The sequence below is a fragment of the Dermacentor variabilis genome, chromosome 5, assembly GCF_050947875.1.
Source record: "Dermacentor variabilis isolate Ectoservices chromosome 5, ASM5094787v1, whole genome shotgun sequence".
Classification (NCBI taxonomy): domain Eukaryota; kingdom Metazoa; phylum Arthropoda; class Arachnida; order Ixodida; family Ixodidae; genus Dermacentor; species Dermacentor variabilis.
Window position 1 is genome coordinate 200968701 of NC_134572.1, and position 27313 is coordinate 200996013.

At 44.2% G+C, this 27313-nt stretch overlaps 1 protein-coding gene and 1 long non-coding RNA gene across 4 annotated transcripts; one reads left to right on the forward strand and one right to left on the reverse strand.

Moving 5' to 3' along the window:
• The first annotated feature begins 8248 nt into the window (after window positions 1-8248).
• Window positions 8249-20207, forward strand: LOC142583432 (uncharacterized). Of its 2 annotated transcripts, XM_075693899.1 has the most exons (3): window positions 8249-12642; window positions 14409-15931; window positions 19137-20207. In XM_075693899.1, exons 2-3 carry the CDS (start codon window positions 15852-15854, stop codon window positions 19648-19650), a joined length of 594 nt encoding a protein of 197 aa, XP_075550014.1. In that variant the 5' UTR covers window positions 8249-12642; window positions 14409-15851; the 3' UTR covers window positions 19651-20207. The 2 variants fall into 2 exon arrangements, with proteins under 2 accessions (XP_075550014.1, XP_075550015.1); XM_075693900.1 differs by lacking the exon at window positions 8249-12642 and having other exon boundaries at window positions 12825-15931.
• Window positions 20208-23728: 3521 nt separating this feature from the next.
• LOC142582066 (uncharacterized) lies at window positions 23729-27121 on the reverse strand. 2 transcript variants are annotated; one of them, XR_012828374.1, is made up of 3 exons: window positions 26819-27121; window positions 26239-26327; window positions 23729-23898 (listed from the first exon to the last, which is right to left on the reverse strand). It is a non-coding gene; the product is annotated as an uncharacterized LOC142582066 (long non-coding RNA). The 2 variants fall into 2 exon arrangements; XR_012828373.1 differs by lacking the exon at window positions 26239-26327.
• Window positions 27122-27313: the final 192 nt, after the last annotated feature.

Sequence of the window (27313 nt, forward strand, 5' to 3'; positions counted from 1 at the left end):
AATGCAACAAATTTCATTAAAATCGGTCCAGGGGTTATTTCATAAAAACGTTTTTGCGTTTTACATGTATTTGAATAGGCCGCGTCGGAGTTGGGCCCGAGCTAAAGCTTCCTCTTAAGAGGGGATCACCGAGTAAACTGCCAAGAAGCTTTTTAGGTGTTAGCAGCAAGAAAATTAAAAGAAGCCTGAGAAACGAGACAGCACAAAGCCAAGTGCTGATGACCACTGTAAACCATTTAAAAAACAGTACACTGATATTTAAAAAGACAGTTTGAACTTGCATGTCATAACAGTTGTGTTGGTTGATGCATTTTTTGTATAGAACAATGCCACTTTTTATGTGAAACGTATTTAGTTCGACACATTTGTTACATCTTGCACCAAATTTTTATAGTGTGCCGGCTGTTGTAGTGTATTGCTAGCACATGACTTTTTTAAAATTGAACTTGCCCTCCCTGAACAGTGAAGTCATTGTCACTTTGTTAATCTTTGCCTGTTTTCTACATATGCCAGTCAATTTAAATAGTCATATTTTTTATGCCTCATGAGAAAAGTACACTGAAATGCAAAACTCTGAAATCTGGTACAAAATTACAGAATCTCTTAGAGATACCGCAACAAAAAAGTTATTAAAAGTTAAAGTAAAGGGCTTATACATTCAGCACACAAAATCACGGACTAGGGCATGATCAGGAAAGGACTTGGGGGGGTCCAAACTATTATTTTTTTCATTGAAAATTTTGTATGAGGTGGGGGGCAAATATCTCTCTAGAAAAGACTCAACCTTTGTTTTGCTAAATATAGCATAAATTTCCTTGAAAAACATTCTGATTCACTAAAGGTGGAAAAGAGCATTTATTCAATACACATATTACAAGTTTGAAGACTTGTCACTGCAAAAGTAAAACATTGCACACCACCAAACATTTTTTGGTAATCTTATGATGTTAGAACTACTGGCCCAAGAAAAGTTGGATCTATATCGCCTAGAGCATTTTTTTTTTAAATTGCCAAACTCTGCTTTTTGAGCAAGCAGTGACCCCAAGATAGGTGGCTTTTTGGGACCATTGTAGCTAACGTGATGAAGCAGAAAGATTTTAGGACAAATCTTCAAATAGTTTCTTGCAAATTAATGCAAAAAATGTGCAACTGCATTATGTATTTATTTCGTGATAAAATTTAAAAAAATGCTGAAATTTCAAAAGCAGTGAAAATTGGCCAATTTTAAAGGCACTAAAAAAATTGCCGATATTGTGTGGTTTGCATGGATTGTGCAAGGAAAGCTGTTTTGTTTCGCGTAATGCGTTTCTTTACCCATGTTACTGAAAATACTTCATCCATTTAGTTCCAAGCCAGTAGCCGTTACTTATTTTGCTCAAGTTTTGTTAGGTTTTGTTCTTGATTTAGATGCTCTTCAAAATTATTGGCTTGGTACTGTTCTCAATTCATGTTCAGTTCGACAGCTGGTATGACATCTTACCTTGTGCTGCATAGTCTGCCAACTTTTCTTGGAGTTTTGGAAGAGGATTTCCTATGGAACCATACTTTGCTTGCCTCCATTGTTGGTGCCAGTGATAAACACTCCTTTGTTGTGGGTTCACCATACCGTTGGCAAGCAGAATGTGGCTGTTGTCTTGCATTGCCAGTGCCTCCTCGTGGTGCCGAATGGCAGCTGCAGGCGTGAAACCAGCCTCGAAATATGCATCGAATGCAGCCCTTGTTTCTGGGCTGGCACGCAGTAACTTCAGTGAGTCAGCACATTCTGTGCTGTGATTATGTGTTGCGGCCAATTTGATCACAGCTGGGAGGGGAGTGCTTCTACGCAAATACTTATCATTTCTCTGGGTGTCAGGGTTCACTTTCTTAATTTTTATATCGAGTTTTGCTGGGCAGTCAGTGTTGCGCCGTGCAGTAATTTTGTTTCGTTTGTGGTGTTGACACCGCCACACCTTGCGGAAGACCATTCTGTAACAAAGTAATGTGAATACAGATAAAGAATTTGTTTCACTTTTGTAAATCATATTCGATTGGCTTCTATACATAACAGCTCTGCAACACATCAAAAGCGTGGTAGCCATAGAAGAGTGGTAATGGTCGCAGTTGGTACGCCCAGAAAAGTCCATCAAAGCAAGAAAAAAACCGCCCTTCCCGCCCTTCCATTCGAGAAAAAAATGGAAGGGCGGGTAAGATGGAGTTGCACATCGCCCTACACATTTTCGCAGAAGTTCATCAACGGTATAGAGAAGGCCCGCACGTATTGTCCTCAAGCTTCACTACGCACCGCGCTGTGTAATCGCACGTGCGTTAGATTTCCGTATTTGCGTTAAACATTTAGTTACTGTGCGTTTCTTTCGTTTTCGGCTCTGGCAGCTTGACGCCGCGCTATTAGTGCGCCCAACCGCGCATTTGCCGGGCTGCTTAATTTATCGCTTGCTCGTGACGTGCTTGAAACCGGAGTGCCTGTAAATAGCTAAGTCCACAATATTTTCGGACGCCTGCAGCACAAAGGCAATGCTGAACACGAGTCAGAGAGAACATGCACAGCGCCCTATCTTGCGAAAATCTGATACTTGCAGCGGAGAACGGCAGAAAACAGGCCACGGAACAAGTTAATTGCGACTGCCAACTCGCAGATCATGCTTGTCCTTCGTTTTCACGGGACGTGCATGTGCGATCTGACTCGCACGATTTCAGTTCCAACGCAAACGGAGCAATCACAGTTTATCAAGATTTATCCGCTCCGACGAACACTGTTACCGCGGAGCTTCGATTTGCAGCAAAGATTTTTTCACATGAGACGTCTTTTCTTGCGAACGCAACGAATCTGTAGGATTACAATGCAATGCAAGGTTGTTTTGGAGGCTTCGGTAGGAAATTCGAGAGGGTATAAGTAATTGTTTATGGACGTCAGACTCTGGAGTTTTGCAAGACGCGTAGCGTTACCTGCCGGTGCGAAGAGGCAGTAATTGAGTAGTGTGAAGCCCGACTCCCTTGCTAAGTTGCCTATGCAGCTAGCGACTGCGAAACAACGATTTAACTAGATTTTGGTCCATAGTGCGAGTGTTTTGCGCATTTAACACCCAGACAGAGAGCTATGAATGTCTACGCTAGCCGGACGCGCTGTCGAACTTAAAGCGTTTCCTGGCTCACTCGTCAGACTGATGGTATAGAAGCGACGGTAACCGCGATAGCACCGCGCGCTACGAACGCCGCAATCGACGCTACTGTTGTGTTGTAAATTGCCATGAACGTAAAGGACGGAATAACAACGTTCAGTTTTGCCGATTTCAATCGCGATCGTATGAAGGGGAAAGGCGAGAGCGCTGGATACGGGCCGTTCATCATCATCATCATCATCATCATCAGCCTGGTTACGCCCACTGCAGGGCAAAGGCCTCTCCCATACTTCTCCAACAACCCCGGTCATGTACTAATTGTGGCCATGCCGTCCCTGCAAACTTCTTAATCTCATCCGCCCACCTAACTTTCTGCCGCCCTTTGCTACGCTTCCCTTCCCTTGGGATCCAGTCCGTAACCCTTAATGACCATCGGTTATCTTCCCTCCTCATTACATGTCCTGCCCATGCCCATTTCTTTTTCTTGATTTCAACTAAGATGTCATTAGTTGAAATCCTGGCCGTTCAACCTGTTGGGTAATCGGATTACTTGCATTCCCCACAACACTGCCGCTCGCATGAGAAAGTGCGACAATTTTGTTCTTCTGTAATTGTGTTCCGTAGCCCTGACGGAGGACTGTGGTGACCAAGCGAAAACTCGAGAATCTGCAGCCGCCACTTCGTTGGTAACAGAAAAAACAACGTTGCGAACCACCCTGTTTATGTGCTTGAACGAAAAAACCAGTCAAAAACACAAAGGACAAGAGGAGAGGTTCACACCACAACGACTGGACTATCAACTGAGGTTTATTAGAATCTGTGTAGTCCCAGCAAGGCCAGCAGAGCATGCGCAACTATGTATTATGTACCAACTGGCCCAAATTTCAACCCTTCTGTTTATGTGCCATCGATATCTCCACTTCTTAACACCGCCTCCGCTTGACTCAACAAGTGGAACGGAGAAATTTGACATGTCAGCTTAACCAAACATTTTGGTTCGTTTATCAATTCAAAATCCTGTTATAGAGCATCGTTGTATCGCGAGCTCATTTCTACTTTCGGCAGGCACGTACCCAAGGGGGGGCCCGGGGGGGCCCGGCCCCACCCCCCGAAATTACGACGCATACCCCCCCCCCCTTCCCGCCCACGCCACCACTTCTCACACACATTCTATAGCGCCGTCAAATCAATGTTGAAACTTGACAGCTATTCCGCGGTCAACATTTTGTTGCCTTTTTCACTCCTTTTGGATGGCGGTAGTTATCGGCATCTTTTGGGGTGTGAAGGCCAGTTTCGTCATCGATTCGGTGCCCACGCGATTAACTCGAGATGCATTCAGTTGTCACCATCTTTTTGACGGTCACACGCTTCGCTGTTGCTTCGTTAGTGCAGCCTTCGTCGTTTAGACTGATCCAGGGACCAAGAAAGGGATTCGGTTCGTGGTCAGCTGGTCTGTATGCACGTGGAATGAGTTGCGGCCAGAGAAAACACCAATTGCGTTTAATTTTTTTCTTTTGCTTCATTATTTCCTCGAGTAACGGCTTGCCGCGACGCTGACAGGTTCTCGGAACCATATAACCGCGATATGGGTTAGATAAGGTGAAAAATAAAATAATTCGAAACGGCGTTCATCATGAAACCCTGCAATAACCATTAAATCCATAAGCAACATGAATGTCATCCGTTACCTCGTCTGGTTTTTGCCTAATTGTAGAACACTTTTCGTGCAAGATTGCCAACTGTAAACGAGAGTCGCAAGGCGTTGAGAAATTAAGCGATCTACTAAGGAGTCCATTTTCGGCAACCGAAGCGCAACAACCAAACAGGAAGAAAAAGCGAAAGTTAACAAATTTAACCGTTTTTTATGAAAATATTTATACATCATCTTTTTATTAAAAGAGGAAGTAGAAAAAACGCCACCGGAAGTGGAGAACAATTCCGTGTGCTTTGAATCACGCTTCTACAGTTATCAGTCGAACCGCCTGACGTAGCCACTTCTATGCTGTGCTTATATAAGTGTCTTGCTAAGCTTCCGCGGGGGGGGGGGGGGGGCGGTAGTACGTCTAGAATCGCAGCGTCCTGCACCCTACGAGGTTGTACTGGACTGGCAGCCACGCATCGTTACGTAACTTCCCAAATAACAATACGAGTCGTTTGCGGCACTTCACATCGTAGAGCATAAGCGAGAGATCCAAAAGAACTGTGACGGTCCCTCAAATATATATTTCTCTATAGTTCTTCCAGAGCTAATTTAAAGAAACGCTACTATAGTCGGATACAAATTAAGTCTCTAGTGAAGCCGCGCCCACGCTCTCATAACCGCCAGCCACTGTTCCTCCGGGAGGCTGCAAATATTTCGTACTTGAAACTTTTTCTGTTACCCAAATAAGGCGGTAACCACAAAAATGATATTGTTACGGAGGAAGACTCCGTTTATTGCGGCTGACGTGTTCATACAGGCTGATCCAGTCATCGACGTCTTCCCCATCTTTGCCGGAGAATACGCCAGCATCACGGGGAGCGGGGAGAGTGATGTAGGTCGTCGAAATGGCAGCAGGTGTCGGAGCCGGCGGAGTCGGGTTGTCGTCGCCGGGAGCCATGAAGGAAGGCTCGACGTACCGTCCACTGCGAAGCTCCGTGACGAGGTACAGGGAACGTCCACCTCCACCAGATATGTTACGGAGGAAGACACCGACGAAAAGCTATTTACAAGTATATTTACGAGGCAATACGTTGCGCTTGGCCAAGAGGCAACAACCCGCGCTAGCTTCTAATCGTCGTCGTCGTCTTCACACTGCTCGCCTTTCGTGATCGCACATATTGTGCCCTAGCAATATTATTAGCGCGTAATTTTATACATTTTGCCTCGCCTATTACAGTGGAATGGCCGAACCCTAATTCTTTATTGAACTGAAATAACATGCTTGCTTTGCTGCCACTATTTATTGTCAAGTTTCGCTTCAGTTGGCAGTGAAGTTTCATGAGTAAAACGGGTTCAGCAGTGAAATGAACGGCACCGCAGACTTTTAAAGAGTGAAATGCTCAGACTCCATACACTTTGTCCATGTCTGTAGCACATATTTTCATAAACAACGGTTAAATTTGTTAACTTTCGCTTTTTCTTCCTGTTTGGTTGCTGCGCTTCGGTTGCCGAAAATGGACTCCTTAGTAGATCGCTTAATTTCTCAACGCCTTGCGACTCTCGTTTACAGTTGGCAATCTTGCACGAAAAGTGTTCTACAATTAGGCAAAAACCAGACGAGGTAACGGATGACATTCATGTTGCTTATGGATTTAACGGTTATTGCAGGGTTTCATGATGAACGCCGTTTCGAATTATTTTATTTTTCACCTTATCTAACCCATATCGCGGTTATATGGTTCCGAGAACCTGTCAGCGTCGCGGCAAGCCGTTACTCGAGGAAATAATGAAGCAAAAGAAAAAAATTAAACGCAATTGGCGTTTTCTCTGGCCGCAACTCATTCCACGTGCATACAGACCAGCTGACCACGAACCGAATCCCTTTCTTGGTCCCTGGATCAGTCTAAACGACGAAGGCTGCACTAACGAAGCAACAGCGAAGCGTGTGACCGTCCAAAAGATGGTGACAACTGAATGCATCTCGAGTTAATCGCGTGGGCACCGAATCGATGACGAAACTGGCCTTCACACCCCAAAAGATGCCGATAACTACCGCCATCCAAAAGGAGTGAAAAAGGCAACAAAATGTTGACCGCGGAATAGCTGTCAAGTTTCAACATTGATTTGACGGCGCTATAGAATGTGTGTGAGAAGTGGTGGCGTGGGCGGGAGGGGGGGGGGGGTATGCGTCTTAATTTTGGGGGGTGGCGCCGCCCCCCCCCCCCCCTTGGGTACGTGCCTGCCCCAGAGAAGATGGCGGACGCGGCCATTGTTACACTATGCATTTTGAATATCCACTATTTTGTCAAAAATAGCTTACCTTGTGCATTTTGTGGCAACGAAGTCCACAATCCAGGATGTGTTGGTTTCGGCGCTGTAGTTGCGCATCCACTGTTCTGCTTCTGCTGCATTATTCAAGTTGCAGCGGAGCACCTTCGTTTCCAGCGTGGACAATTCGGTGTCTTCAACACACTCAGGAACGTCGGCGTCGCACATTTTTGCGGCGGCAAGAAACTTGGGTGTTATCAGCTGTAACAGCACCGTGTTCGCATCAATCGCGGCTTATTGGTGTCGTCTACTATAATGAAAAGCAAAACGTGTGGAGTGGGTAGCGAGCGCAGGTTGCAAAGGTACGGCTGATGGGACTCCTGCTTTACCCAGGGAGCGCTGCGAAAACGGTTCTTATAATGTCCCTTGATAATTTGAAAGTAACGGCACTCTTTAAACTCTGCCGCCGCCGCGCGACCTCCTCGCCTCCTCCTCGCCCCTTGCGTGTTCCCCCCGCGGCAACCAGCTTTGCCCACGTTTTTCTGCACGAGGATTGGTCACCCTGCCGTTGCCCTTGGAGACGCGCGGATCTTGAGTTTTGCTTGTGTTTTTCTTTTTCGTTCGCGCCATTTTCCTCCTGAGCACGGCTGGCTCGGTGCTTCAGCCCGGTGTAGCGAACGTTGTACGCCGTGTTTCCTGCTCCCATGTGCTAGCGTTATGCCGGGCTGTTGCGTATATAACTGCAGCAAGAAGCCTGGACATGGTTATGCCGTTTTTATGATACCACAAGGAAAGCGTGACGGCTTGCGCAGGAAGCAGTGGCTGCATGACATTGGCCGAAAGAACCGTGTTCCGACAAAGAACAGCGTTGTTTGCGAGCTGAGGCGTCTTTCTCATAGCTCGTAGCAAAGCATCCCGTAATGCTGCATTTTTTTTTTCATTCTTCCGGCCTGCTCACCAGCGCTTTTGCGGTTGTCCTCAGCATGCTTAATATTCCCCTCGCACGTCGCTAACTGTTGTTATTCAGTCGGAAGTGCAGCATTATAGATTCTGCTTTGCGCCTTGAAAAAATTTGTGGCAAGTATACCTGTGGTATTGCAGGTGATGAGCGTTAGCTAGTCAACATTGAGTTTCTTTTTTTAAGTTTTAAGCCGAAAGCCTTTAGATCTGTTTCAAGGTCGCGTTGTAAACTGGAAGTATCACGTGATCCAAGCAAGGCCAGAGGTGACCCAAATCATGTCCACCCCTGTATAAGAGAATGATGACCCAAGTTAATCAATGAATCATTAGTGATTGACATAAGGTGGATTTGGGAGGATTAATGTTGATTAAAGTGTATTAAAGAAAATTAAGGTGGATTAGAGTGCCTTAAGAAGGATTAAGATCCATGAATAAAGATTAAGGTGGGTGGAGGAGGATTAAGGTGAAGGGTTCATGAAAGAGTATTAAGACCGATTAGGGTGCATGAACTAGGATTAGGGAGGATTAAGGTGGATAAAGTCAGATTAAGGTCGATTAATGTGGATTAAGTTGAATTAGGCTTGCTAGAGGAGGATTAATACCGATTAAGATGGATTAGGGTGGATTAAGGTGTATTACGGACCATGGAGCTGGATTAGGAATGATAGAGGTGAATTATGGTGTATTAAGGTAGATTGGGACTATTAAGCAGGATTAAGTTGGATTAAGATGCATGAATAAGGATTAAGGTGGTTGATGGAGGATTAAGGCGGATTATGATGGATTAGGATTGATAAAGGAGGATTAAGACCGTATATGGTAGGCTAAGGTGCATTAGGGGCGATGTAGGTTGATTAGGTTGTATTAAGGTGGATTGGGAGTATTAAGCTGTATTAAGGTGGATGAAGGAGCATTAAGATGGAATAGGGTGGGCTAAGGTGAATTAGGGCTCATTGAGTATTATGACCGATTAGTCTACCATAATCCTCCTCATGCACATTAATCCACATTCATCGACCTTAATCCTCCTTCATACACTTTAATCCACCATAATCCACGAGAGTCCTCCTTAATGCGCCCTAATCCACCTTCATCAACCTTAATCTACTGTAATCCTCCTTAATGCACTTTAATCCTCCTTACTCAACCCTACTGCTTCCTCATTCACTTTAATCCACCCTAATCCACTATAATTGTCCTTAATTCACCTTAATCCACATTCATCTACCTTAGTCCACCCTAATCCTCCTTAATCCACCCTTATCCTTCTTCATTCACTTTAGCCCATAATAATCCTCAATGCACCTTAATCCTTCTTAATCCACTGTCATCCTTCATGTACTTTAATCCACCCTAATCCACTATAATCGTCTTTAATGCACTTCAACACACTTTCATCCACCCTAAGCCACCTTCATCGACCTTAATCCAACCTTGTCCTCCTTTATGCACCTTAATCCACAACTTTAATCCACCTTAACCCTCCTTAATACACCCGAATTCATCTTAATCCAATCACTAATCAATCATTACTTCGCTAATCATTAATCATCTCCTATGCGCGGCTGCACATGCTTTGGTTCGCTTCCCGCCTTCCTTCGGTCACGTGATATTTTCTGTAGCTCACAACGGGATCTCGAAACAGAGGTCTAAGGCTTTCGCTTAATAAGCCACACACAAAGGGATGTGTCACAAGCAATACTAGATCAGACGCATGAAGTAAAGCATCTGATCATGTGGCCGAAAAATTGTCTGGAGTATAGAACTCGCCCCAAAGCTCCTTCTACATCGGTATTCCCCGTTCATACGGCTTTAAGAAAAAACCAACCTCCTCATAAGCATTGCCTCCAGCATTATCGATGCTGTTATTAGCATTTCTCAAAATTTCCAACCCCACTGGGGCGTGCAACTGGCCCAAAATAACACGCCTCCATAGAATCCTGGGGCCCGTCCACGGAAGCCCAGGAGGAAAAGCGCGCCGTGCGCAGCCGGCGGGCGAGGAGAATCGAGGTGGAAAGCGCCGTGACGAGGAGAGTGTCGCGACTTTCAAATTATCAAGGGGCTTTAGGTTCTTAAAAGCACCTTCTGTCCTGAACTGAGCAGTACCAAGCTCGGTCGTCTGCTTCGGAAAGCACGTTTACAATATAGACCCGCCACTTTCGGTTGTGTTGTGCCACGGCTTCCAGCGAATATCGGGCGCCGAAGATTTTTTTCAGGGGTCGCACGCTGCGTAAAGGCAAGAAATTATGCAACGCCGAATACGTGTCCGCCGTTCAAGAAATAGGCGGCGAAGTTTCAGCGCAGTGTCAATCGCAAGTGAAGAGAGTCGCGTACGAAGTTGAACTTCAGTTAAGGTTTGCACGCTGCTAGGTTCAGGCTCACAAACGTGAGGAAATGCTTGCTATAAATGCATTCACAGCAGCTATGAGCAGACATCGTGTGCACGGAACTGCTCGAGCGCACGACGGTACGCGCCGCGATGGCAGCGGTCTTTTGACATGCCACGGAACGGCGGGCCTCCTGCAATCTTTGTTGACTGCATGCCGCTAGACAAGTAGTTATGCCTGCGCTGTAGTAGCGGTCATCTGTTCCTTTAGCAACTGATAAATAACTGATGCAATACATATGAGATCGCAGTAACGTACGTCCCAATCGCGCTGCAGCGCGAGCTCGTGCGCTCGTGCGCTGCGCGGTTCTGGTGTTCGGCGCTGGTTCCCACAGTTTGCCATCGGGACTGTAGATGAAAAAGACCGAATTTTAGCAACGCATATAATCAAGGAAGCTTCAAGACAGGCGAAGCAGTCAGCATGGCGCGAAGTTTCGCTTACCCAGTGCCACGAACTGCAGTTATCCAGCGTGCCCGACGCTTGGCTTCGTGAGGCCTTGAAGGAAAACGGTAGAATCTGATGCTGGGATTCAGGCCTTGTTCATGGCAGCCCACGACGCAGCAGTAACGACGGTGACGCTTTTTGGAGGCTGAGCTAGGTCTCTCCGTATCGGCGCCGCCGATTCCTTCTGCTTTCAGCATTACGTCCCACGGCGCAGGGAGAGTCCGTTTTCATTAAACTATAGGCTGCGGCCAGCTCTCATCGTGGTCGGTGTGGTTTGTAAGAAGTGACCAGTCTTTCCGCACTCGCAATAGAGCAGAAAAAAGTGCGAATTGATGCAAAACTTGGGCTAGAAACGTGTGATCACCACAGCCAGGGATCAATACTACCCAAGCTTGTACTACCCAGATAATGTTTCTCGCCACCACCAGGCGCCGCTACTATTAGCGGCGAGAATTAGGAGCGGCGCCCTCTCGCGAGTGACGTCACGGCCAGGACGCCGCTCGCTCGCCTCGCTCGGCTGCCGCGTGCGCTCGTTCCCTTCGTTTATGCTTGGGGTATGAGTGGGTCGAGCCGTGCTTATTGAACGATATGTCGGCTTCTTTCTGCTGCCATGACTGAACCGCAGTTCCTTCTCCTAAAGCGCTTGATTCAATAAAATTTGCGGCCTGGATATCCCAAGCTATACGTAGCGTTGAAGGAGTCTACTGGCATTGCAATGGATATATGAGCCGTGCCTGCCCATAAACTTTGCGTAAAAGGAATGTCTGCAAATTCAACACGCGAAGTTGTGTATGATGCCTCGCTAAGCACTTAACATTCCCTTAGTATTTAGCTATGAGAGACATTGCATTTTACATAGAAGAAAAATCTTCGTAATTGGCGTCAGCATGTTATCTGTGCTAGAAAGTCACTGCCCAGCAAAGCTGTCATCATGATTCCTATTACTTTGGCGTGTTGTTCTATTCAAATATGGCCATTCATTAATGCGTAAAAGATAGTTAGGCGCGCATTTCTTATGAGAAAGCTTGCTGCTACATTCATCCCCCTCTGAAACAGGCCTCCAAAAAACGAATTGCTCATGGCTGCTAACACGACGGCACATCATGTAGACTATTTACATAGTTAATTCACAAGCACCATAGTAGCAATCACCTGAGAGAAAAGTTTCGTTGTTAAGATCGAGGGCCAATCAATTGCAAGTGATGAAATGTTTGATAGTGGCCCTCAGTAGCATTTATCGACAATATGGCACATCCCTGATCACGTAGCGGTAGCAACCGACTGTCGGTATGGCGAGGCACGCTATGTTCGCGAAACCCATCAGTTCACTACAACTTCGAATTCAAACCATAAAGCATTTTTTTTTCAGCGCCAACTGGAATGGCTATAGTATTCTCGAGCTACTACAGCGCAGTCTAGATTGCCTAGAAAAGAAAAATTCAAGCACCTTCTGTCTCACCATGTCTCGATCCAGTGTTTAATTATACAAACGGATAACTATTCGCCTCGTCGGTACATAAAAGAGAACCTTGCCCAACTGCAGGCTAAATCGTTTTCTCCAATGCAATAGCAAACATTCATAGAGAAAGCACTACAAGCCTTGCATATACTTTCACTTGATTTCTGACCCACCACCGGGCAATTTTGATATCTTCAATATGTCCCATACTGCTAATGATTGACGCTTCGACTTCTTTCTAGCTGCAGCCATGTGGTCCAACAGGCATATTTCACTAAAAAATTTGGACCGAACAGCCTGTGTCAGTTCGCCAAAAAGATTCCTCATGTATATTCCTCAAGCAACAAGCACCAGTAAATTTCTCAAGTGAGTTGAGGGAATATATATTGGTACATTCCTATTTGCAGTCTGTAAATAGCTATAAGCCTTCATTAACTTTAGTTCAAGTTTCCGCCGCTTAAAATAAACACGCGAAGAACCGAACAAGCAGTTAAAGAAGCAAGCGGTGCTTGTAGAATCTAAACTGCAGTATTAGTTTCTGTGAGCGTTTCTGTGAAGAAATGCAAAAATTCCATATTATATTGTGAACTACTCGTCGTGAGCAAACCTGTTTTAGCGGATTAAAATCAACGTAACTGTTGTAGAAGTCATATATAGCCAGCATTTGTGACATACTTGTACCGCGGCAGGTATGGTATCATAACTGGATTCTTATATGCTATGTTTTTGCGATTGTCCATCCGCGAATAAAAAACCCGCAATGGGCTGGTCTGCGCTCCTTCGGCTGGCACTGTAGCATTGCCTTTGAGAGCTGCATTGTTGTCTAAGAAATTAGCTCTTTGAATAAATGTTTGCAAAGTGAGACGTCGTAAAAATATATTTGAGACGACCACCATAAGTATACAAGCAGATAGAACGAGGGCAAACGAAAATACCGCAGAAAGCGCCCGGACAACGCCCGAACTGTAGCAGATGACAGGCGCGAGTCCTTGCCCTGACGTCACACGAGTGGCGCTCGCAGCACCCCTGTAGTTCGTTCTCGGGGCTAATACCTGAAACTCCAGTGCAAGACGCCCATATAGATGGCCGCAGACACCAAACAGGTGAGATCGCCTTCGTATTTCGTACCAGCGCTATTGGCGGCTGGGCTAGAGGAGGAGTTGCTCAGGAAACGAAACTAAGCATGACTGATGGGTAGGGGTGAACCGACCGCGGCACGTGCACAGGCTCATCTCGACACGTTTCAGGATGCCTTCAAGGTCGGCTGTGTGCAGAAGAGTTCTTTGAATGGCAGGTATGACTGCATCGGCTGGTTGATAGCAAGTGGCCGAGGCGCTGTCGCAGTCATTCCCACGCAGAAGCGTGAACATCAGTCACCCGCGCCGCTCGTTGTCGTGTTTACACGTCTCAGACACCGCTCTCTGCCCGACAGCGCCGCATTGAGGAATACCCAGGATCTTAAAAAAACGCTGCATACTTCTTTCGCAACAGTAATGTGTGTCTCAATACAAATGAAATCAAAATAAAGTGGCAAGTATGCTGAGTACTAACTTTGCATGATCAAAATTTCTTCAACAGGGCTATATGCACTCAAAATCTGCATGCTTCTGTTCCAAATTATGTATTAGTAAGACATATAAATCTTGTGGACAACTTTCTGTGACAATAAACTAGAACAATAAAGGCAGAAGTTCTGCACATGTCTTACTGTGCTATGCAGCTCAGAATTAATTCATAACCCATTTGGTTTCATGAGCAGATAATAAATTAACTTAGCTTCCACTGAAAATAAAGAATAGCCATGTCCAGCACACAAATTGTTGTAATTTCTATTAATCTTAGCATCCATGGAGTCGGTCTCGCTTATTTACATGAGGCTTTCACATATGCGAAATTTGAAAGGGAACAGTGATTTTCCAGTATTAAATTGCACGTCCTGCTTTTATCTAGTTTTGTACTGCAATTTAATAATATGCCAGTGTAATGTTGTATGAATCTCGCCAACAATAATGCTTTGTGGGTGATGTAGATATGTATAATAAAAAAATAGTATATACCTCTCGTCTGTGATAAGATGCACTCACTTTAACTCAATTTGTGTGATCGTGAAATACCATACTTTCCTATTTCAGTGCGTTGCAGTTCCATAAACAAATTTTTACGACCTGCAAATGGTAGCGGAAAAAAACAAGAAAAAAAAACGTGAATCCCAAGCATTGCAAGAATCAGCATATGGTGCTAAGGCATAACTGCACATCTTGGTAATGACTGAGCAGTGGATTTTGGCGATGAATGCATTTCGTATCTTCGGAAACAATGGCGGACCTTGCAGAAACAAAGCACATCACCTTCACCGACCATCAACCTGAAAGCTTCACTAAACAAAGGAATTTGAGTTGGTTTTAGACCTTGTTGATGCGATCATTTTTCGTCCAGTGCCAGGTGACTCAAGCCAGGTGATGCAGAACCCACCCAGCTCCACTGCCAGCTTGCACTGCCCTTTCGTGTGTTTTTGGAATGGGTCAAGATGCCATCACGTATACTAGCACTTTTTGTGCTTCTATTTTCCGGCTTCCACAAGGTGACGCCACCGAGGCAATTGTTCTTGTCAGGTTTGAAAGTGAGGCAGTGCAGGGGGACATGGATTGGGCCTATTTTGGAGTCATAAGCGCAGAGCAAAATTAGTTTTGAGGACTCAGGAACATGGATCAAAATGAATTGGCGGCTAATGTGCATAAGTACCTGTACCTGAAAAGCGTGGACACAGAATAGAGGAAGAGGTTAAGAAAGCAACCAAGTACACGGTGATTGAAAGTGTAAATAGACAACCAGAACTCCTCAGAAAGAAAGTGAGAGAAACAGAGACAGCGAATGGGATGCAGAGAATGGAAACAAAAAAGAAAAAAGGCCATGGAGATTTACAAAAATGGGAAGAAAAAAATTGGAAGGGAAAATGAGTGCGATAACACAAAGGGCAGTGCCTTGCTATTGGAGGCTCGAGCTGATTGCCCAAGTACAAATACAGGGTCCTGAATACATGGCTGCGTGTGTTCAAAAAAAGATTTTGCTCTCATCGGTGCACTGTTCTTGTTCAAATTTTGCGGAAGGATTGCATTTTGGAGTCGACTTTGTTTAGTATAATATTGGGCACAGTTAATTGCCTGGTTTCCAAGAAAAAAAGTGCAAATTTGTCTCTGCTTATGGGCATATGAACTGCTGCCAGTACGATGCAAGCATAAAGCATAAACAGTGGCCTGCTCCAGGAGCGGGCAACACGCGGCAGCCCTCCCTGAACCGCTGCTTTCTGCAGATGACGACAGGTGGCGACACTGCCAGGGCTGCTTTTCAGACAATTTTTCCCATAGACGACAAAAGTTTCTAATTTTTGTCTTAAAAAACAGGCGACTAATCCTGCCAAGTGTTATACTAAATGAAGTCGATGCCAAAATGCAATCGTTCTGCAAAATTTGAGCGAGAACAATGCAGTGGTGAGTGCAAAATCTATTTTTTTTATTCACCACACACAGTCAAATATTCAGGACCATGTACATACCGAAACACGTATTCTCAGCAGAATGAGGCATGAGGAAAAATCCGGAGACAACTTTGCACATCCTGATGGAATGTGGAGGGATTCACCCAGTGGGACCCATAGGTAATGTACATAGTCCAGAAACGCTTGAATTTAGCAAGAGATAAGCAAGACATTTAAAGTATTGGTGGAAAAAAAGCAGGGAAGAGATTGATAGAACCGAATGTGTTACAGGCATAGGTAGCCACACAAGGTAGATAGAGCAGTTTTGAGGAAGAAAAGAAAGCTTCAGGAGATGTACGCAAAAATGCTAGAAAGAAAAACATGTACAGCGTACCTAATTAAATCAAAGCAGGCTAGGTGGCTATTTCTCACCGCTCCATTTCGAAGGGGATGCCAATAATCATCATCATCAGTAAGCTAATAATTGTATTGCTAGGTGATGCCACCCTTCCATACACATAGAGTTATTGCTCTACAGGTGAGCCTGCCACTACGTGTAATGTGCGCTTTTTGCACTTACAGCTGTAACCAAATGGGTAGAAGATCAGGCTATTACTTGTTTGAAATTAATAGCCAGATGCATTTCTTTTTAAGTGATGCTTCCCTTGCCTGCTTTCCTGGGTCTGGTGTGCCTGCCTAGCTGTTGGGTTGTTTGTTACTTCGTCGGATATATTTGTGAATTTAAGTATGACGGTTATCGGGAGTACCTGCAAAGTGGCTTATATAGCCTTTGAATGCTCACCAAGCATGCCCACATTTGTTTGCATACCCAAAAATAACTTCCTGCGTAAAGCTTCAACATGCAATGTCAGCTCACGGGCATCTCTAAAGAACCTCGATCCCTTAATGGAATGGTGAAGTATGTTTAACGGATTTTTTAATTTAGCCGATTTTCTTTACATAGCTTATGCACAGTCATATGGGCACTTTCAAAGTCCTTCGAACCAAAGATCCTTTACTTCAAGGGAGAATGCGCACTGTCACACAGGCACAGCAGAGGAGCCCTACTGGAAGGCAGCTTTTAGTCAAGGGAGTGCGCATTTGTCCTTGGAAAGCTCAAGGGAATACTTTCGAGCCTAGAGGGCGTCCAACAGCAGAAAAAAAATATCTAAAATATGAAAGTTCAATTTTTACGTCTTCAGAACAAGCTTATAAGTACTGAATACTATTGCTAAAGTACTAAACACTTTCGGGACACCCGCAATCATTATGAACGCGACGGTGCAGCAGCGCCGGCCCAGCCTGTCGTCAGCAGCAACATCGACGCAACACGTGTGCCATGCCTAGAGTTAATAGTGCCATGTGCGATTTGGTTCTTCGGTTAGCGGTTGCTAGGCATCCCAGTCTCCTTGGCTTTTTTCTGCGCATCTTCTTCCCTCGTCACTTTTGTTTTGTAGTTCTTTATTTTACCGTGTTTACGTGTACCTACCGCTGCCTAGCCACAGGGAATGAAACAAAGCGGCTGAAGCAAGGGCAACACTGAATAATCGACGCCAACATGCGGTGTACGAAGCGGTACACATGGTGGCCATCATTGCAATAAATACATCTGTATTTGGTAAAGTAATGCCTCTAGTACGCGTGGATTTTGTTTTGATGTTTCTGTGTATTAGGAAAAATAAATATTGCTGAAAAAGAATATGACAAATTTATTATAAGACGCATTTGGGCCATATTTTTTTATTACTATCGAGGTGATGGCAGCGCTAAGGATACATTGCAGTTCCTGTTAAAAGCTTCAACGGAGACCATCTGGAGACCGTGTAGCACCGAGACATATCCCTTGAACTAATGTGCCTTTGAAAGCTCAATGCTCCTTAACTTCAAAGGACCTTTGGCATGCTCATGTGACTGGGGCTAGCTCTCATCAAACCAAACCAGTCCTTATACAACATCAGATAGGTATCACCAAAGCTTCACAGCATGTGTCTTGGATGTGCTTAACTTTTTTAGGAAGTGTCTACTCAGGGAGAACCCAGCCAGCAACTGATCAACCCACCCCAGAACACAGGATGGTGGACAAGAAAAATTTAAAAATATTGAACAAACGCTCCTCTTGGGTACAGGAAGGCAACATTATTGCAAACTGTGACGAGGTGTGCTTTTAGGACAGGGACAGAGTAAGGCACAGATCAACAAACAAGAGTAGACAACGTTTAGCTATGTGCCCTACTCTGTCCCTGAGTTAAAAACGTACCTCACCACAGGATTCAATTTCAACTTGCCCAAGAAGCAGCACTCTTAACTTTATTGCACTTCATTCAATGTTCTTCTCCTGTGATGCAATGTCAAACATTTCAACTGCCACTGTCCCAGTCATTGGCCTCTGGATTGCGGCTGGGTTCCACTTCATTGTTGCACTCAGGTGGGCATGCAATTAGGCCAGCTTCCCTGAAGCCTGTAGTTATGGTATACATAGGCACTGTGGCCCAGGCTTTGTGGACCGATTTGGCCACTTTGTCAAATGAAGTGGGCTTCATGCACCAAGAGAATCTGATGCTGTTCTCAGCATCTGTCATTTGTAAATCCCACTGGCGCTGCAAAGCAGACATAGAGCTGTGTGGTAGCAGCAGTATCAAGTGGCTACAGCATTTTTGCCTTTCCACTGATAATAACCATGGATGATCAATTTGTTGCCTTATTTGATTTCGGAGTTGCAGCTGGTGATGCGCCCTTATACTGTACCTCAATAGAAGGCATTTTCTAAAACTGACAGAGAGAGAGAATAAGCTTTAGTGAACCAACTTTCTACCAGGGGAGGGGCCCTTATTCAAAGGTTCTTTTGGCCGCTAAGCAGGCACGGGCCACCAGCTCACGCTGGTCTTTCAGGCTGGAGCTGAGCAGCACAGCCTCCCCTTGGGATTGGTGAGGGATAGGAGGTATTGTGGGGTTCCGTTGGCATAATTGGCACAGAATGGGCATTATTTGCTGTGTTTTTCAGGGTATGAGTGGTGAAGTAGGCTTAGGTGTCTTGAGCGCCAGTAGCCAATTGCCTTTTCAGTATCATTTTTTAAATATAGTGGCAGCTTCATTCTGTCCACATCAGAGACATTGATCGTAGTGAAGTGGTGTCCTGTAAAGGGACTTTGTCCTTCTTGATGATGTGACTAGGGCAAACATTAAGATTGTCAATTCGTTCTTAAATTATTCCTTGAAGTTCTGCAGCTGCTGCTCAGTTACCTGGCAGCTTTTGGCACATGATTGTGCAGCTCGAATCGCCAAGTCGTGCCTCGTGAATGTTGAAGACATGAACCATGCTGGTCTACTGACAAAACTATCAGCATTCACATATTTCACCAATGTCCCTGTGTGTCCCTGTGTGTAGAAGCACGGCCGACTCGGAGTGTTGGTCGCGGTGCAGTGCCAAGGACAAGATGACCACCTTCAACGAAATAGTGAAGTGGTACAGACTTAATAGACAGACTATGCCGCCACCTCACCCGGGGCTTACCCGGAAGGAGGCAGTGTTATACAGGCAATTACACATGGGGTCCCTGCTCACCCCGGTGCTAGCTAAGCACGTGTGTCCGAGCGTGTACGCGAGTGATGTGTGTAGACTGTGCGCTAAGGAGAGAGCCACCGCGGCTCACATCCTTTGGGACTGTAGTATAAATCCACGAGAAGCCAGCGAGAAGACGACGATCCCGCCGCAGCTAGAGGCTGCAACGAGGAGCTATGACCAAGATACACAACTCAAGGCCGTCCAGCAGGTCTCGGCAGCGACCACGCGAAACCGAGGAGAAGGGGGGCAGCACCCCCAGGAAGGGAGCGGCGGCCCTCTCAGATCCGCGGAAGTAGCGAGGAACCAAGACCTCGAGGAGCACAATGCACGAGACTGACCGCGCAGTGGCAGTGGCCGCGTCGCGGTAAAAGCTTGTCCTCCCTGCGTGGAGGGAGCCTAACCGACTCTGCAGGCATTTTCGCTAAAGTTGTTCTCTCTCTCTCTCTCCCTGTATTCAGATGCAACTGCACTGTTGATTCTCCTGCCTTCAGCCCATTGCACTGCAACCTATGATCAATGATGAGCTCCCATTTCCGGCCATTCTGCCTTTTTACCCTTGTTCAGGACCTTTTTGCCCTTTGTGGAGCTTGTACTTTCTGAAGTTATCTGCCAGTCACAAATCGTTATTTTGCTGACAGTGAAGTGCTATCCTGGTGCATGGTTATCATTCTTGACTGCCAGGGCAATAGCAGGCAATTTAAACTTGGTAGTATAATGTTTAAATTTTCTTATCATTCATTGTGTTCGGCAGCTGATAACAGCAACAGCGTAGTGTGCCAGTGGCTGAGCCATTGATGAAGAAAATGAAAAATGAAATGTAGCTCCTGTAGAAACCTTTCATTTTTAAAAGCAGTTTCCTCCACTCTTACCAAATAAATTTTGATTTGAACACTTCTACTTCAGTTGTGTCGGTGGGCCTACACCGCCACCAATGACAATGGATTAGCTCGAAATAAGAACAACATAAGAAACATGGACACACTCAGTGCTGACTTCCAACCTGTTTGTGCTTGTCTCTCATGCAGTTCTTTTTTTTAAACATGAACTGCCAACATGCCCAAGTATCTACCCTTCATAGCCAGGATTGGCTTCCTAGTGGAGCAGGAACATGCTCACACTTCTCTTCTTTTCAGCTCTGTGAATGTTTCATCTTCAACTTTTAGAACATTCAAATGATGTTACCTTTCGTAACTGCATATACTCCATTCCATACATAGCAGTCAACATTGTGGAGGCTAAAGAGACTTCTTGCAGTGGCTTCATTTGCACTTCGAGCTAGTTTGATGCTTTCTGACCACAATTGTGCACAACTGTTTTATATATAGGCTCAGTATTGAATTAAACAAATTTTAATCCTTACAAACAAATGTACTGTGGTATACGGTGGCTAATCGTTGTTTTAGATCATTCTTGTTTTTTGTTCTTCTCGAATTTTTTTATTTTCAACCCGTCGAGCAGCCTCGCGTACATGCTCGTGTGAGCGAAGGATAGATGGAACACACGGAGTGATAACTTTTCTTGACCGAACTTCTTGCGTAGCTTCCACAGTGTTGACTGCTACGTATGGAATGGAGTATAGTGAACGTATGTGCCATTTGTGCCATCAATTTAGTGGCAAGTGCATAAAAAGCATAAAAATAAGTGGTAGGGCATCAGAGGTTGCACAATGCGGTGTGATGTTTCGCTACTGCTCCAAATCTGTCGCAGGCAGTTCTTTTACATTATGTTGCAGAAAGAGCACATTTTGCAAAGGTGTACTTATTTCTATAACTCAAACTTTAAATCTGTTCTTGAAATAGCTCGCTGCACCATTGCTGATACTTTCTTAGCATGCTTAGGATCCCTATTCTTTTACCAGTCATGCATAACATGCATGGGCCGAGTTGTGGAATGTGTTGGCACAATAGCAAAGCCGTGGGTTTCTTTGTGTGGTAGCAATGCAGATGAATATGGATTGCTGTTTTTTTTTTTTTTTTTTTTTGCAGGCGCATGTCATGGTGGTGCTGCTGCGTCAAGTTTTGCCAGCAAATGACCTTCTGCAAGTGTCGCTGACAGAATGTTCTTCCTGTTTTTTTATCTATATTGCAATAAATAGCTTTTGAGCAAGATCTTTATTTTACTTATGGTGCTATTTATTTTTCTTCAAGGACACACTTCATATGCTTTGTTGCAATGGAATTAAAATCACGACAGATACAGTTATTGTGCAGTGAAAATGTTCACTGCCATGTTGTGCTACGCTGAAATGACTTGGCATGTGTTGAGCTGCATTGGCTGAGTAGGAGATTCATGTCTAAGTAATAATTTAAAATCTCTACGAACTACAAAAACACTGATGTGTGCATTGTGGTCTGCCTCTACAAACCTTTGTCGTGATTGACAGAAAAATTGGTACTAATTGAAGCAATCCATAGAGTAAAATAATTCAGGGACTTCTTTTTTAATGGAACAACACAAAGATAGGACTGTGGACGACACAAAATTAAGTGCCAACTCCAAAAAAAATTTATCGAAATAAGGTGAGAATATGTTATCATTTGCCATGTGTTCTGAGATGGTTGACCAGGACAGATGCACAAGCTGGAATGGTTTGTATATATATTCACACCTTGTTTCAATTTTTTTGGAAATCAGCCTTGTCCATCTTCATCCTCTGTTTGCCACATCAGTTCAGTATGGATTACTGACATGCCATTGCTTTAGTTACAGTGCATGTCATATTTAGGGCGTAGGGGGGCTCAGTGACATTGCGAAGAAAATGGCTTTTTGGCGTGCTCGCCACTATCGTGCTAGCAAAGGCGCCACTGCAGTGTTTTGATTAACTGATGTCTGATATCCATTCTAAAATGGTTAGCCAAAGTTGCTGGTACAATTGAAGTGGCAACTTATAAGTGTCTCGAGACTTTGGCACCCCACTTATATGCTTGCTTCATAAAGAAGAAATGCAAGCATATAAGTGAGCAGGCGATCGCTAACCTCAAACAGCGCTATACTTTGATGCCCTTTAGCGATGTCATCAATTCCAGTATTGCAACAACGTATTCCAAACACTCTTAAGTATTCAGCCATGGCTTGTACATTCCACCACAGCAACAGCATCTCAATGAATCCCGGCCGCGCTTGCTGCATTTCGATAAGGATGAAATTAAACAAAGCCCATATACCGTGCATTGGGAGCACATTAATAAACCCTAGATATTCCAAATTAATCTGGAGTCCCTCACTATGATGTGCCTCATAATAAAATCATGGTTTTGGCACAAGAAATGCCAGAATGAAAATTTTGATACAAGTGGTGCAAATTAACCGTATTCTCTCCACCGCATGTGTTCCCATGTAAAATTCTTGACTGCTCTTGGAAAGGATTCCATAGCATTTAAGTTAATGGCGCACTTCGTAAAGTGACAGTAAAAAGAATGATGCCATAAAAGAAACACACTCGGAAGCAAAAATTAGCACTGTTATTTAGAAGAATCTATACAGCCGAGACGTTCAGCCTATTTAGAGTCCTGTTTAGTAACTAGACTTGGGTCAGTAGGCCAATCCTCAAGTGTGTGGAATATTTTAGGTAGTTCACCGTACTTCTCTAGGAGCCACACAAACCTTAAAGGATGACTTCAAAAGTCCCACCCGTACCCTGTCCACTCTTTCTCCTGGTGCCTTTTACCAGCATAGGACAGAAATTCATGGGGGCTGCTGATACTATTTTCCTCTGAATTTCACTTTAATTTGCAAGACAGTGTTTACGTGAGTGCATTTCAAAACGCTACATTTCCTGTGTAGTTCCTGCCCAGACAGAAAGCAATACAATATTGAACAGTATGCTGAGATCATCCCTAAGCATAGCACTGCGCGAGGTTTTTGTGTATCTGAGGGTAGAATTAAGCTCGGCAGCAAAGACTGATTGCTGTGGTAACAAAAAATGTCTGCCATTCCTTTTTTGTTTTCAGGGCCTTTTTTCACTAGCACTTCATCTTACCCAATTTGGGAGGAATTTGTCTGCGGTACAAAGGTTTCTTGACGAGTCACTTGTATGCCAGAGCGACGAGCTCTATAAAAACGAATTCTGAAGTGAAAGTTGAGTGTTGAAATGTTACCTGTGGCAAGGATGATATATAGCATGCTAAAAAAATTATTTTGAGAACTCCATCAGCATATAATAAGGAAACTTTATGCCTTTGAACTTCATACTTATGCTGAAATAAATTTCCTTTAGATTTCTGTGGCATTCTATATTCCTGTAGTTGCCATTATGTGGCAAGTTTTAATCGCATTTCACGTTTTTTTATGTTGCACATGCTACGTACACCTGCTTCAAACTGTGTTTCATGCTATGAAGGGTGCAAATAGGGTTTATTTTCTGAATTCCCTGCAATCACATGCTTCTTTTCTTGGGCAATAGAGGACTTGAGAAATGTATTTTCCAAATCTTTTATTACAGTTATTGTAATGAGTGAATGTGTAACACAAAAATGAAGCTTGCACCAAGTGGTCATATGGACGGATTGACTCCATTAAAATTGCTGGCTTTACTCCAATATTCTGAAGAAGACCTCCGAAGTCAATGTGAATTCTTGAGCAGCATCTGTAACGATTGCAGAATTAGTCCAGCTTAAGACCAGAGAGAACAAGGCACTCATGTAATGGAACATTTGTCACATTTCACAAAATGGAGGGGAGGGAAATAACTTTCACCACCGTGATTAGTCAATTCTAATCAAAATAGAATGTAAACAGCATATATTCTCTTGGGAACTGAAGACAGCACAGAGCCTTTAAGCAGGTTGTTACTACTACCGCCTGATAGGCTTTGTGTATCTGCCAACTGTTACGATTTTATGGCAAGATGTCCGATTCATAGACCATGTAAAATTATTGCCGTCCATACAACAATCATAACTTTTCATTTGCTTCCTATTTATGGCTGAACTGATTTCAGCAGAATGCAAATATATAGTCATCAAGATGTTTTTTCAGAGAGTTACTATTTGTACCCACTACACTATTCTGGGTGGATGGAAGGTAGGGGCATCCCCTTTGAAACGGTGTGATGGCAGTCGCCACCATGCTCAGGTTTTTATTTTGCCTTCTATTTTTGTTTACCTGTGTTGTGTGTTATTAAATTCGTGATTTTCTTTAAATACGTCTTCCTTATTAAATTCGTGATTTTCCTTAAATACGTCTTCCTACCCTTTTAACCTTACGTCACCTCTGCTTTTGAGCCACCAATCCTCCAATCGCCTTTTGCTAATTTCCACCGCATATTTATTTACATGACTATCGTTATCTCTGAACCCTAGGCCTCAGGAAGCGTGACTGTGGCCGCATCGACATCGGGCTTGATACCATCACATTTTAGTATGAGGTGTTCCATTGTTTCTACATATTTACCACACACAGTACATGTGTCTTCTTCTTCGTTAAATTTCTTTTTATAGCTCCATGTTCTAAGACATCCTGACCTAGCTTTAAAGAATAGGGCACTGTCTCTTGAGTTATCATAAAATGCTTCCTTCCTGATCTGCTGCTTCCAGTATCGATATAGTTCCACACTATGCTTCTTTTCCATTGAATTTATCCAATTTTTACCTTCCGCGTTTTTAACCTGTCGTTTAATGCTCTGTCTTTCTTCATCCTCGTGTCTGGCATACTCACTGGTTAGCTTCCTAGTTCTTTTCCGCCATTGTGAGTCAACGCTCTTTCTGTATAGGTATTTAAATACCTTAGCTGCCCACCTGTTATCGTCCAATTTCCTCAGACGTTTTTCGTATAGGTTTTACCCTGAGCTTCCCGTGCTTCGAACGATGCCCAGCCCATATCCCCTTTTACTGCTTCGTTTGTGGTTTTCCCGTGGGCACCTAGTGCTAATCTTCCCACAGCTCTCCGATTTACTTCTTTTCTTGACTGAACCTCTGCCCTTAAACATGGGAACGCATTCCCAAAAGTAAGCCCCGGCATCATTACTACCTTCCAAATACTTCTCAGTACCTCATACCTGTTGTACCCCCACAATGCCCTATGTTTCATTATCCCGGCATCTCTTCGCCCTTTTGCTAGGAGAGACTGTTCGTGCTTTTCCGTGTACATCTGTTCTTTGTTTATCCATACCCCAAGATATTTCTATTTGGCCACTCGGGGGTATTTCATGGCCTTGTAAGCTCCTGATCAGTTGTATCGTTGAAAAACGTGTATCATTGATTCTGACCTACCAGCGGCAGCGCCACCACTAAGATGGCAGGTGAAATTTTGGCTATCATTATATGAATATTCCATGAATAAGCAATACGAACATTTCTGTTTTTCAGTGATGCAAATAATGTTTTGATGCCAATTTCTGATGCTGATTTTTGGTGCATTTTTTTAAAGTGTCCCTACAGGTAATTCTTCGAGAATAATTTCTGTATGTCTTCGCCAATGAAAGAACTAGTATTTTTCGAACAATTTTAGTGTTTCTTGGCTTTAGCAGTAGTAGTAGTATGTTTTACATTCTAAAGTTGGCTGATCGGGCTTTTCATTAGAGACTTAAAATAACGAACTCAGTTGCACTGAATGAATCTCCGCGGAGATAGCGCATAGCGTTTTCTACTTTACTAAATAATGCAGTCAGGCATGGTCTGCCTTCCTGGCTTTCAAGCTGTTCACCAATTCAGCATCAAGCAGCAGAAAGTCGGCACCTCTGTGGCACATCTCTCTTTACACGTGTGGTTTTGAACAAATTAGACAAATTGTCAGTTATGCAGGTTCATTAATATTGGACTGACCAACACCTTTTGCATAATACTGCTATAGCAAGTAGACTTGTTTCTGCAAAATTGCTGGAAGTTGCAAATGGTGCATATTGTCAAACAGTTACAAGAATGTGAATATTAGAGACAATGTTGGGGTCTTTCTAAAAATAATGTGGCAACTTAAGTTTGAAACATACTTGCTGCTGATGTGTATTCACTGCATTTTCCAGTCAATCTCGTAACGAAGTTTGAACATCTCACGAATCCAGATATAAGAACTAAATGTCTGTAAGAAAAATTATATATATATATATATATATATATATATATATATATATATATATATATATATATATACACGATTTGCCTTATGGCAGCTTTGAAAGAAAAAAAAAATATGTACCGCAATAATGCTTCGTGCAGCGATGCAGCTCGCGTGGTCATGAATAGAGCAAAGGACAATTATTCCTGGCGCTAGTACAGGGGCAGGTCGAATGTAAAGATGCGCTGTTTTTGTGCTCCTTTATGCCATAGAAGTATCCAGCGAAAATTATTTTGCACACGCTTCTTTGCACCAGCTTGCACCAGGCGGGCTGCTGCGCAGTGTGAGGCGCACCCCAAAGTGTTAAACTTCGCGGGAAGCGTATAGTTATTTCGTGGTGCGAAGAGCCCCGCGCTCAGGAGGAGCTGGGTGTATCGTTGCAGAGCCAAGCATAAGTCCCACGTTGCCAACATGCTTGCTGAGATAGCACACGTATAATGCAAAATTGTACTTACATTTCGTCCAGTGTAGTCCGACGCATGGTAATGTGGCCAACGGGCGTGCGCGGCTGTTCAGTCAGTTCGCATGAGCGCCGCCATTTGCACTCGGCAAGGTCGCAGCGTCTCCACCATTGCCATGACAACAGGCGTTAATTTCAGCAATGGGCGTCGCGTACAGTATTTTTATGATTTACGAAATCTTGTTTAACAATACATAAGCCACAGTACACTTAGCTTTTAGCTGACTTCTTTCAAAGCAGCGGAAGTCACGTGACCTGCTTTGGCCTATAGTGCCACGCCCCGTTGTAGCTGCTAGCGGATGAAAATACGCCCCCCCGGACGCCAAGAGAGAGGCTCCGATTTCTTCTGTTGAGTAACGTGCTCTCCCGTCTCTCCACTTCGGTCGACCTGACTGCCCGCTCTTTTGCGATGCTAGAATAAACAAGTTGTTCTCTTACCAGTCGACTCATGCTTTGCAGGGACCTTCGGATGCTTCCAGTTGTGCCCCAG